Source organism: Acanthopagrus latus, chromosome 17, assembly GCF_904848185.1.
Source record: "Acanthopagrus latus isolate v.2019 chromosome 17, fAcaLat1.1, whole genome shotgun sequence".
Taxonomy (NCBI): domain Eukaryota; kingdom Metazoa; phylum Chordata; class Actinopteri; order Spariformes; family Sparidae; genus Acanthopagrus; species Acanthopagrus latus.
The window spans coordinates 5,516,318-5,528,978 of NC_051055.1; the positions used below are offsets into that span (position 1 = coordinate 5,516,318).

A 12,661-nucleotide genomic window follows, 5' to 3' on the forward strand; every position below is an offset into this window, starting at 1 on the left:
TGGAGGTAACATAAGAATTGTGACTGGATGAGAGACAGAAGTGGTGGAAGCTTTTGTCTGCTTTAAAGTCGGCTAATCACATTGCATCACCAAAGGTGTAGAACTACAGCTGAAATTTGAGTTGGTGCAATAAACTGCTGTCGGGATCATTAAGATTGAGTGTCTCAGCAGCTGTTGAATGGATTGCCATGACTTTCCCATCAACCTCAGCTGTAATAAGTAGGCGAACATGGCAAACAGCTGATTGATGTTGGCACCTTGCATGTTAGCATGCTGATGTTAACATTTAGTTCAAGGCACAGTTATTGTTCAGATTGTCCGTTTTTGGAAAATGATCAAAATGTATTGTGGTTATTGTGGTATACCACCCCAGCCTAACTAAAATAAAGCAGCTTTCCAGCACTGACACTCTGAGTGGCAAACACATAGCAGCCTGCCTGCTGCAAAAATGCTTTCTGTCACTTACCAGTGCCTACACTTTTTAATGCCAGCTGCTGTCAATCTGAAATGCACAGTACAGTACATACACAAAGCTCTCTCTTTTAAACACATGTGCACACACACACACACACACACATGCACACACACACACACATCTGACTTCATTTATCTTCATTTATATATGTATAGACTGGATGTACAGTGTATCATAACAGGTGTAAAGGCACTGGGTCAGTAATCAAGGCTGTGTGTGTGTGTCTGTGTGTGTGGGTATGAGGGTCAGCTGCTGTAGCTGCACCTTATACAGTGCAGTAATTGGAGCAAAGTCTGAAGGCTGATTCACCTGCCATCATTGGACGGAGGAGGATAAAAACATCATGGCATGTGTAATGCTTTGGCGTTCTTGTTGTTTTTCAGCTCCAGGTTTAAAAGCTGGATACAAAAATATTTAGACTGTTTTTCATTAATGCCGGAGGCCTTGCATTTGTTTTGTTTGCCTCCCTCTTTTATTTGTTCAAAAGAACAGGACTTCGTATGTGGATTAAACACAGATAAAACTATCTGAAATCTAGGGACTTGTTAAATCGAATGTTGAGTGAAGAGCATCCAAACAGCGCGGCAAAGGACTTGGGATGAGGATAGAACTAATTTCTTATTGTGAACAAGTTTTCTGTTACTCTTGGCTCCATATATGGACCTCTGGTGTTCTCATCATTACTAGTTGTGTAGCTTGCGCAACATGTGTATTATATGCAATATGGGTTGTAGCGTTGTCGAGTCCAAGACAAATTCTCCTTGAGGATTATGAAATGTATCGTGTAGTATCATATTGTATACAATATATGTGCGTGTGCATTTTTCTGTCTACTTCTGTGTTATCTCCCCATCCCAGTTTTAATATCCTGCTGTTTAAATGTTGTGTTTTGCCGCACACTGTGTGGCTGAGCAAACAAAAGCCTGACTGAGTGATTGAAGTAAAGAAAACAGTGTCAGTAATAATTCCCCACAAAAATCATTCTTCCATTCATTCATCTGCTACTCACATGATAGCTGCCCTCAGTTATTACGGTGTTCTACCCAGACATCAGAGCCGTTTTCATCATCATGTTAAACACAAAACAAAACAAAAAAATGATAAAGAGAGGCTGCCCTGTGGCCACCTGGCTGGTTATTTTACCGTGTTTTAGAACAGCTCGAGGTTTTCCATCAGGAAATAATTCAAGTCTCTGTCAAATGTCCTCGCTTACATTGTGGAGTTTCTAGTCAGCGGTAGTCTTGGTTGAACCTTGTCAGGTCTGACTTGGACTTGGAGGTCATTTTTTGCCTCACTTTCATTATTTCCCTGCCTCCATCTCTCTGTCCATGTGTCTGCTACCTCTTTTGTCTCTAATGATATGATGTCATTGGCGACCCATTGTTGCCAATATTAAATAGATTAATTTAAAAAGGCATCATGAGATAAATAAACAAACAAAGTAGGACAGACAATATATGCACTATGATTGTGAAATAATAGAATTTTAGGACTGAACTCTGTATTGATAAAATATCATGTCATTCTGTTTAATTCACAGTCAGCATGGATAGATACAGTCTTTCTTTTTTTTTTCAACACTACCATTTTCCAAATGGCATGCTATTTGCTCATTCAGTCTAAAGCCACAGTCAATCAAACAACTGGTTCTGCCATAATTAGAACAATATTTGTTATTATATTGCTGATATAACTAGAGTGTTGAGTGACTCACAATTTCTGCCAACAGATGTGAAGCAGTTAGTGAAAAAAATTTAAAGTTTACCAGATCAGTTGACAATTCATAACAGTATTTTTCAGCTCACATACGTTTCATCGCCCGATCGTTCATTTGTTCACTTATTTTATCACTTGCATTTCTCTTTGCTTCCACCCTTCAGTCAACTGTCCTTCAGTTGACAAGTGGTAATTGGGGTGATGGTGATGATACTGATAAAACATGGGTTTGTTTTCATCACATCAACACTGTTTTAAATGAATTGGCTTTAAAATAATCAAATGATATGATAATTTATCACTATTTTTATTTCATGTCCATTTTTAGCCCTCTACTTATAATTTAAATGCATTTTAATTACCTCCATTTTTATCATTTCATTTCTTATTTTTATGTTTATGTGTGTTAATTTTATTCAAAGAAGGGATACTGTACATTAATTAACATGAGCGCCAGAGTCGATCATTTAAATGTACCAGATTTTGCTATAGGGTTTAATATTCATCTGCAGTCCCTGGCAGCTTGATAGCATTAAAAAAAAAAAAAAACTCCACACTATGACAGCTGTCCGTGGCAGGTTGATGGCATTCGAGAACATAACACGTGAGAGGACAGTTTTTCATCTAGCATTTAGGCACTGATAAAAGCCAGAAGCATATACCTGGAAGCTTAACAGCACGTAAGCACATTTAGATATGTGAAATCGCACACTTTAGGATCCTCTTTACCCGGTGAATATGCACCAACGCTAATGGTTTGTAAGAGTGTGACTTGGACTTGGAGGTCTGTCATCTTAGCATCTGCCATGGTTTGACATGATGTCGGTCGAAAGTCTGAGATCTCACTCTTTGTTCTCAGTTGTCTCAATATGTGATTGTAGTAGTTACCTAAACGCAGTAGGTGACCCGCTCCCTGGGATGTGCAAGAAAGTAGCAGTTGATTGTCGTTTCATATGGTTTTCTATAGCACAGCTGCATTCAAGGACCCTGCTGGCTGGTTTTTAGTACACAAGTGACTCATTTCCTCAGACTTTTCAGTGTGAAGGCCGAGGCAGGTCTGACAGACAAATACATACAAACTAAACACATGCAATATTAAGTATTTTGGGGAAATTACTGCATATGTGATGGTCATCTCAAGCATGTTTGGTTCTTATAATTGTATCCGTCTCTCTCTCTCTCTCTCTCTCTCTCTTATTTATTTATTTATTTATATATATATATATATATATATATATATATATATATATATATATATATATATATATATATATATATATATATAATATAGAGCCTATAATCACTCACATCCTAAAACATGAGCGTGCATATTTTTTACATACACAAAGAGAGCATGGCTACTGTATTGAGAGCGCAATCTCGATGAGACAGGAGCAGGCACTTCCTGTTTGTGTCACCAAAAGGGCAGATAAAGAAAACAGACTCAGAAGTGTTCCTCTTCGGCTCCTGTCATTTTTTGCCTCACTTTCATTATTTCCCTGCCTCCATCTCTCTGTCCATGTGTCTGCTACCTCTTTTGTCTCTAATGATATGATGTCATTGGCGACCCATTGTTGCCAATATTAAATAGATTAATTTAAAAAGGCATCATGAGATAAATAAACAAACAAAGTAGGACAGACAATATATGCACTATGATTGTGAAATCATAGAATTTTAGGACTGAACTCTGTATTGATAAAATATCATGTCATTCTGTTTAATTCACAGTCAGCATGGATAGATACAGTCTTTCTTTTTTTTTCAACACTACCATTTTCCAAATGGCATGCTATTTGCTCATTCAGTCTAAAGCCACAGTCAATCAAACAACTGGTTCTGCCATAATTAGAACAATATTTGTTATTATATTGCTGATATAACTAGAGTGTTGAGTGACTCACAATTTCTGTCCATTTTAACACAGTATTGTTAATCAACTAACAAGACCAATGGATCTATGAAACATTAAATCGTTTCTAGAGTGAATTCAGTAAAAACTCAGTTTATGCATTTGTTTCACGACCTTAATGTGCAGGTCAAACTATCATTTCCCAGCTTAAAGTCACAAATCACCCAACACTGTAGCTAGCAATTGATCACCTTTATGAGCAGCCTGACTTTTATAGTCAAAAAGTGATAAAATGTGCTTTTATTCCAGCTCAACTGCATGTAGTGATGACTCATTGTTACTAATATTGAGTAAATGTATAAACAGGGATTGTAAAGCTTTATCCTGTTCACAAAGATGTATAACACACCAAGAGGTTATCTGTGTGTGTGTGTGTGTGTGTGTGTGTGTGTGTGTGTGTGTGTGTGTGTGTGTGTGTGTGTGTGTGTGTGTGTGTGTGTGTGTGTGTGTGTGTGTGTGTGTGTGTGTGTGTGTGTGTGTGTTTTGCCTTTTTTGGCTCTTTGGTGCCATCCACTCAACCTATGCATATGTGGTATGGGGTGTGTGTGTGAGTACACAGAAAGTTCCAACAGTTTATAAAAGTGAGAGGTGTAAGTCCTGATAAACGTCTTCAAAGAAGGGCTGCTTACATTTTTGCTTCATACCTCAGTAAATCCACTTGAGAACACAGCAGCTGTGAGCTCGGCTTCATCTGTTGGTTATTTAGCTGATTCATACACAGAATTTAGGAATGAAAGCAAGACACTGCAGTCTAACCAATTACTGAGCTCTCCTTTCAAAGTAAACAAGAATTCAACAGGCATATGACAGCTCAAAACATGTTTTTCAAAGAACCAATAGTAATTAGATCAAACCACAGAAAAAGGGGACACTTCTGAATTCAGCAGTGCACACCATTATACCAGCAGTATAAGCAGGACGTACATGCGCGACAGGGCTGTAAACAGGCCTATGATGCATTTTCCGAATGCAATCAGACGTCACCAGTCACATACTGAAACGCACGATGCACTGACACTGACACTTTTGTACTATTCATGTAACAGTCATAAACAGGCATTTAAGGTGTGAGCTATCTTACCTTAAAAGGGCAACGTCATTTCACGCCTTCTGTAAAATCCAGGGCTATGACCAGATTGCTTGGGTACATGCTACTAGCTAATTATGCAGTCAGAGCTGAAAAGGAGATTGCACCTTTCTACTTATGCAAATACTGCAGTTTATGGCACAAAAACAGCCCCACGTTCACAAGCAAGTCAGGAGGACATCACTCTGAAACATGTCTAGAGATTTAACTGAACTTTGTAAACTGGTATTGGACGTATATACATATACATATAAACATGTGTGTGTGATGAACAGTTTTTCTTCTGATCATCTAACTCCATCAGCGAGTACCCAAGGCATCTTTAAAACTGCACTTTAAATTGCCTCTTTGTCGAATCCCCGAGCTAACTCTTCTCACTTCCTTCTCTTCCCCAGCTGTGAGCAGAGTGATCGACAGGACCGACAGACATGGGGAAGCAGAACAGCAAGCTCCGTCCTGAGGTGATGCAGGACCTCCTGGAGAGCACCGACTTCACCGAGCATGAGATCCAGGAGTGGTACAAAGGCTTCCTGAGGGACTGCCCCAGCGGGAACCTTTCCATGGAGGAGTTCAAGAAGATCTACGGTAACTTCTTCCCCTACGGGGACGCTTCAAAGTTTGCTGAACACGTCTTTCGCACATTTGACGCCAACGGCGACGGGACAATAGACTTCCGGGAGTTTATCATCGCACTAAGTGTGACGTCACGTGGCAAGCTGGAGCAGAAGCTGAAATGGGCCTTCAGTATGTACGACCTGGACGGAAATGGGTACATCAGTAAAGCGGAGATGCTGGAGATTGTTCAGGTGAGTGTACACAGAGCTGGATAGACATATCACATAAAGATACGGATAGCAAATATTGAACAGAAAATGGGTTACAAAAAGGTGCTAATGTCTGAAACACAGAAAAAAATCAAAACAAGACAGAAAGTGATTGTAACAGGAAGGTTTGATGCACATGGTAGCCTCAACACACACACACACACACATTAATTGTAACATTAGCCAGGGCAGTGATTGTTACACACTGTTGTACAAACAGTGTTGCCACTGTATCCATAACAAACTCTTTATGAGGCTGAGAAAAACAGTGCTGGCATTTTGAGACCAGCAGGACATACAGCTCTGCTCCATGGAGGGAGGGAGCTCTCGCAGACATGGAGCTGTGCCTCCATTTTAATGCAGGACACATGAGTGATGTGTCCTTCAGGACCTCGTTTACTGCCTGCATTGAAATACTTCAGTCAGTACTTAAAAGATGCATTTAGGTATTAACGTTAAGTGGAAACAGTCCTTGTCCTGCCAGTGAAAGCAGTTTTGTAAACAGTGAGGAATTAATTAGCTGCACTCCCTCTAAAATGGGACTTTTATTGTTATCTACAAGGGAAAATGATCAATTTTCCATCTGCTCTGTGCCTTTTTAGCTTCACAACTGGAACTAAAGCAACCCTGATACATGTCTGCTGAACACCTACTTGTATACTGTATCTGCTCCTCAATTCAGATCTTTTTAAGGTAGTCTGTAAGACCGTATTAAGTATTAATTATTGCTGATTATGTGGGCATGATTTATCTAGTTAAAGCACTGGCATATTTTGTAAAGCCTACTTGGTTTCTTTTATAGCTGCCAACAGCCTAATGTTCAAAAGATGCGGAAGAGCGTTTATATAAAATGCCTGACACTGTTGTTATTCATTAAGGTAATGAAGGCAAATGTCAATGCCCAGGAGGCTATGTGGGCTTTCTCTTGTTCTTACCAACATATTATTCTTTTGTCAGAAAAGAGATGAATCTGACACAAGCAATTTGAGGACAAAACCCTGTTCATTCTGAAATTACAGGTTTAGTTTATTGACATATTATCGGTGTGTGTGGATTGTGCAGCATTAAGTTTGGAATGGGAAACATTGTCTTGGCCGTGTGGCCGGGCACAGCTCACCTTTAAAGAAGAGAACAACAAGGAAAACGGAAAGCACTGGTGGCTTTTCCTGCAAGCATTTCTCATGTAAACACACAATTAGAGCAGCGCACACAAACACTGTATGTGGGTGCATGTGGGGGTGTGTAAGCATTCCCTCCTCACTTTTTTTTTTTCATGCTTCCTCCACGTTTGTGTAACAGCAGCTTTGTTGCTCTCACTTCAGTTTCACCTTGTTTCACCTCTCCTTGAGCAGTCTCCTTAATTTCAGAGACACTACTTCTTACTTCTCTGATACTTCTGTGATCTATATACAGTACAGAGCACAGACTCCTTAAAAACACCATTGGAATCTTCACTGATTGTGCCGGGCGGTTTTAATCTTTTAGTATAACGCACTAAACTGCAGACTTTTGAAAAGGGGCATTACAGCAACACAAACTGACAAGGGAAGCCAACAGATGTGAAGCAGTTAGTGAAAAAAATTTAAAGTTTACCAGATCAGTTGACAATTCATAACAGTATTTTTCAGCTCACATACGTTTCATCGCCCGATCATTCATTTGTTCACTTATTTTATCACTTGCATTTCTCTTTGCTTCCACCCTTCAGTCAACTGTCCTTCAGTTGACAAGTGGTAATTGGGGTGATGGTGATGATACTGATAAAACATGGGTTTGTTTTCATCACATCAACACTGTTTTAATTGAATTGGCTTTAAAATAATCATCAATGATATGATAATTTATCACTATTTTTATTTCATGTCCATTTTTAGCCCTCTACTTATAATTTAAATGCATTTTAATTACCTCCATTTTTATCATTTCATTTCTTATTTTTATGTTTATGTGTGTTAATTTTATTCAAAGAAGGGATACTGTACATTAATTAACATGAGCGCCAGAGTCGATCATTTAAATTTACCAGATTTTGCTATAGGGTTTAATATTCATCTGCAGTCCCTGGCAGCTTGATAGCATTAAAAAAAAAAAAAAAAACTCCACACTATGACAGCTGTCCGTGGCAGGTTGATGGCATTCGAGAACATAACACGTGAGAGGACAGTTTTTCATCTAGCATTTAGGCACTGATAAAAGCCAGAAGCATATACCTGGAAGCTTAACAGCACGTAAGCACATTTAGATATGTGAAATCGCACACTTTAGGATCCTCTTTACCCGGTGAATATGCACCAACGCTAATGGTTTGTAAGAGTGTCATTTAACATAACGTACCGGGACGAACAGTAGAAGTAATCCTGGCCAGTTCAGCAACAGAACAGCTCATCCTCCACTGTACATAGAACAGATTCCAGATCAGTTCAGATAAGATGTTCCTTAATTGATCCCACTTGGGAGAAATTCACAGGTAACACAGCAGCACAGAGGGAAAGTAAGTAGCAAAGAATAAAACAGTTGAATTAAAGTATAATAAAAACTATTAGAATAAAAATAAGCATACTATATACAGTAACTGTCCTTGTCCATGTGTGCATGTGATGTGTGCAATACACAATACACTTAAATAGATGTGACTGTGCAAATGTGCAGAGTTGTGACATATTAGATAACAACAATGTGCAATAATGTGCAGGGTTCCTGAGATGTAATCTCACATTACATACAGATGTGTCTTAATATCCAACAGACAACTACTGCTAGCTTTTCAACTCAAATTAAAGACTGTCCCGCTCATCTCTGGTGTTATTCTATTTTACTAACATTACAAAAGCCCAGGTTTCACTGTAGAGAGAGAGAGAGAGAGCGAGCCCTGATGAAGTCAACACTAAAGGTTGTTCACTTTACTATTTTGTGCCTGTCCTGCTTTTAACAACAACAAAATGATCATATTATTATACGTTTTTGAATACAGATATATGCCAGTTAATCGGCTCAGTGTGTTAATGTGTGTGGATTTGTATTTATGATACTCTCTGTATTTATCTTTATCACAGACGTTTGGTTCATATTTTAATGTGTATTTGATCTTTAAAGGTAGACAGAGAAATATGAATCTGTATTGTTTCACATGTGCCCACGTATCATTGCTACAAGGTTAAATTAGCCTCCTTACCTCGAGGCCACAGTGATTCAGACCTGTCACTTCCTTTAGATCTTGATGACACAAACCCTCTGCCCACTTTCCATTGAAAGGTGGTGCTGCTCCCAAGGACAAAAGAATAGAACGCAGTGAGTCAGACGCTCATGTCTGACTGTCTGCAGGACTCATCTATTGAAGTGAAGAAGAGGACAAGAGTGTTGAAATGTTCTGCCGTAATGAGGGAATGAGTGTGAGTGTGTCTGCGGATTCTTTAGCGAATGTGTTTGTGCATGTGGCATTTGTTAATTGGCCGCCGTTTATCAGACGCTCAGAGATGTTGTCCACTTAGACCATGCAGACAAAAAACAGTATTGTAGCTCAAACTCTAATATGATTAAAGGTTTTCAAATGCAGAAGCAGGAGCCCAGTGTCTTACTCATTAGATTAGACATTGCCATTCCTCTTTGCTGAAGTGCAGGTTCATAAAAGCTCAGGGCCATTTCTCCCTCTCTGTCTCAGGCACACACAGGAGCATTTATACATAAGGTATTCATCTATCTTCATGCAGATCTTCTCTGTTAGACTCTCCTGGTTCAAAGCCGCCTGCCTCTGCAGAGAGGAAGCAGGCTTAAGGGAAAAGTTTTCAGGTTGCGCTGACTTCTGCAAGTCACTGCTGAAGTTCAAATGATGCCTGACCTCAAAGTCTTTGAGTAAAGTCGGCAGCTTAGTGTGATCACAGTATCTGCTTTCAGCGGTATCAGAGGGCAGGTTGGCAGGTGGATCTCATAAAGCTAAATCCATCCATTCCATGCTCCGTGTCTGAGTAGGAGTCGTGATGGTAGCATTCTAAGCAAAGTAGCTCCAGCATCTTTCTACCAGCGTTATCACCCTAAAAGGCAACATGATATTCACAAACATCAGTATTTTTACTAGAGCATCGGTTTAAATTTAGTAACAGATGGAATTTGGGGATTGTAAACCATTTTAGAGTAACAAGAACCAAAAGTAATTACTCCAAAGTTTAACAAGGTCTTGGAGTCATTTTTGGTTGCATTTCTTTCTCCTTGTTTTAGGTTGGGATGCACGATGTGTGTCAGGTCTATAAATTGTTGAGAAATCTTTATCATCAGCTATATGTTCATATGGGTAAAATTAAAGCCGATAAGTGGAATTGTTAGCAATATGCACCTTTTAAGGAGCAACAAGCGCAGCCCACTGTTTTGGTGCTCAGGACATGTACAGTAGCTGCTCCACATGGTCTGGTTAAAGCTGCACAGGCTATAGTTAGCCCAACATGTAGTGACTGATGTAGACTTTTGTTTGTTTGTTTGTTTGTTTTCATGTCGTGAGGTAAAGATCTCTAATCACAATGGAAGTCCGTATTAGTGGAAAAAGCATTGATGATGGCATGCATTAATCCAATTGAAATCGAAGCGCCGCTAATATAGTCTCCCGGAGCCTTTAGCATACATGTGGTCTCTAAAGGCCAGTACATGGTTGCCTTATCCGCTTGGACACATGGGTCCACGTGACACGTCTGAAGATCTGCCCATGCAGACGCCAGCCAGAATCCGTGACTGCGTGGTCTGTGGGCACTGCAAGCATGCTGTACTGTACATGCACTCCAAAAACAAACTGGATGCTTGTTTCATGTACTGTCGTATGTGCTATGCGCCGTATTCCCCGTCCTCGGTCCTGTTTTCTTTGTTTGACTTCTTCCTCCATTACTGTGGCCGGCCCTTAGAAAAGCATCACCCAAAGAACCCTGTCATTCCCTCCACAGTGGTCTCCATGTTTTCTATTCACACTTGCCTCCATTTGCCGCAGTGATTGCGAGCTGCGGCTCACTGCTAATGGTCTCTCCTGCAGAGAGTGTGTAAATGCTGGTGATGCTCATAATTAGCCTTGCTGTGGGAGTAATTGAATGAAAAGGATCACAGCTAGCCGGGCTCATCTTCTTCGGATAATGACAAAATCGGAGCACGGTGACAAAGGCAAAACCTTCACTTCCGCTCGTCAGTAGTTGATATCTAACCTCTGTCCACCTTTTGTTCGAAACACGGCGGTCTCAGCAGATCAGACGCGCGCAGAGACAGCACATTGTCTCGATTGTCACAAAAGAATGGAGAGAGTGTTCATACTGGTAATTTGGTGAGATTGAACAGAATAGATGGTAAAATGAATAGATCACTGCTCGGGCGCGTTTGAAGTCGCCCTGGGAAACGTATTCATCTTTGGTGTGAGACTGAGGCAAGACGCCTCTGTGTGTGTGTGTGTGTGTGTGTGTGTGTGTGTGTGTGTGTGTGTGTGTGTGTGTGTGTGTGTGTGTGTGTGTGTGTGTGTGTGTGTGTGTGTGTGTGTGTGTGTATGCAAGATGAAGCTGGCTGATGGCAAATACATGGCAAAAAGCGGATGACTTCCCTCGGTGTGTGCTCTTACGCTCTACCTCTCTGTGTCTGTCACCCTGTATGGTCCTTGTGGTTTGTGTAGAGGGAAGGTAATAGCATATATGTGACACGTTCCTCTCACTCTTATACATAATTGGCCAGGTAATAGTCCACAGCTATTGCAGAGCAGCCGTGTAGCTTTCTCTTCTGCTTTCTGTCCTCACTTAACTGTAGCTCAGGCTGTTTCCAGCTCCACGGGAGACGATGTTGTGTTCTCGTCTGGAGGCTCCCTGCTGAAAGGGTATGAAAGAGCGGTGTGTTTTTTTTCTCCTCGTGGCATTCAGGTTAAAGAACGGATGCTGCTTAGACCTCTGAGGTTATGTGGACTCTGTCCAAAATGTAAAAATACTTCTGTGTTAAAGACCAATACAGAGGAGATGCTAGCGAAGAAGAAAGAACAATATCCAGGTAGTTTTGATGTTGTTGAAACTGTGAGAGAAATAAAGGAAATCCAGAGTAGGTGGCCAACAATCAGTCTTCGAGGATAGACCCGCTGGCAGAGTGTCATGTTGGAAGACAACCAAATAAGACAAAGGTTGTGTGGTCTGTAGATACAAGAGGGCTAACACTGGCCTTACTTCTAGTGCAGGACACTCACTGCTAAGGCTTGGTGATCTATATTTCTATCAAGAATCCCATGATTTTTGGATTTCACTACTCTGTCATACTACTGAAGACATGCATCTTTAACAGAAAAAGAGCGTAAAAAAATATGGTCATTTTTTTCTAAATGCTCAATAATGTGCTAAAACAGCTGGGGACTGCAGTTTTTGGCAGTAGCAAACCAAGCAGGTTTAAGTAGTGCATTTGCACCAGAGTACCTATGTCCTTCTTTAGGAAATAGATAAATATATGTACTATTTCTTTCAAGAATGTGTTATGATACAGTCTTAACTTATAGATATCACTGTAGTAGATATCACTATGAAACCTCCACAGCTGATGATCCATTGTTTTCTGAAGCTTAAGGTTTATGTCTGCATATGAAGCATTACCTAGTGAGAAATGCTCTGATTTGCATATATTTTCAGAATAGAAATCTGAACATTAGATAAAGCCAG

The 12,661-nt window shown here is 40.1% G+C and overlaps 1 protein-coding gene across 2 annotated transcripts in view; it reads left to right on the forward strand.

Annotated features, from left to right (window-relative positions):
* LOC119006250 (neurocalcin-delta A) overlaps positions 1–12,661 on the forward strand; it is a 74,050-nt gene that overhangs the window by 47,281 nt on the left and 14,108 nt on the right. For both annotated transcript variants that reach the window (XM_037074757.1, XM_037074758.1), the window contains one exon: positions 5,586–5,996. In XM_037074757.1, coding sequence (XP_036930652.1) covers positions 5,619–5,996 — 378 coding nt within the window. In that variant the 5' untranslated portion in view covers positions 5,586–5,618. The remainder of the gene's footprint in view (positions 1–5,585; positions 5,997–12,661) is intronic.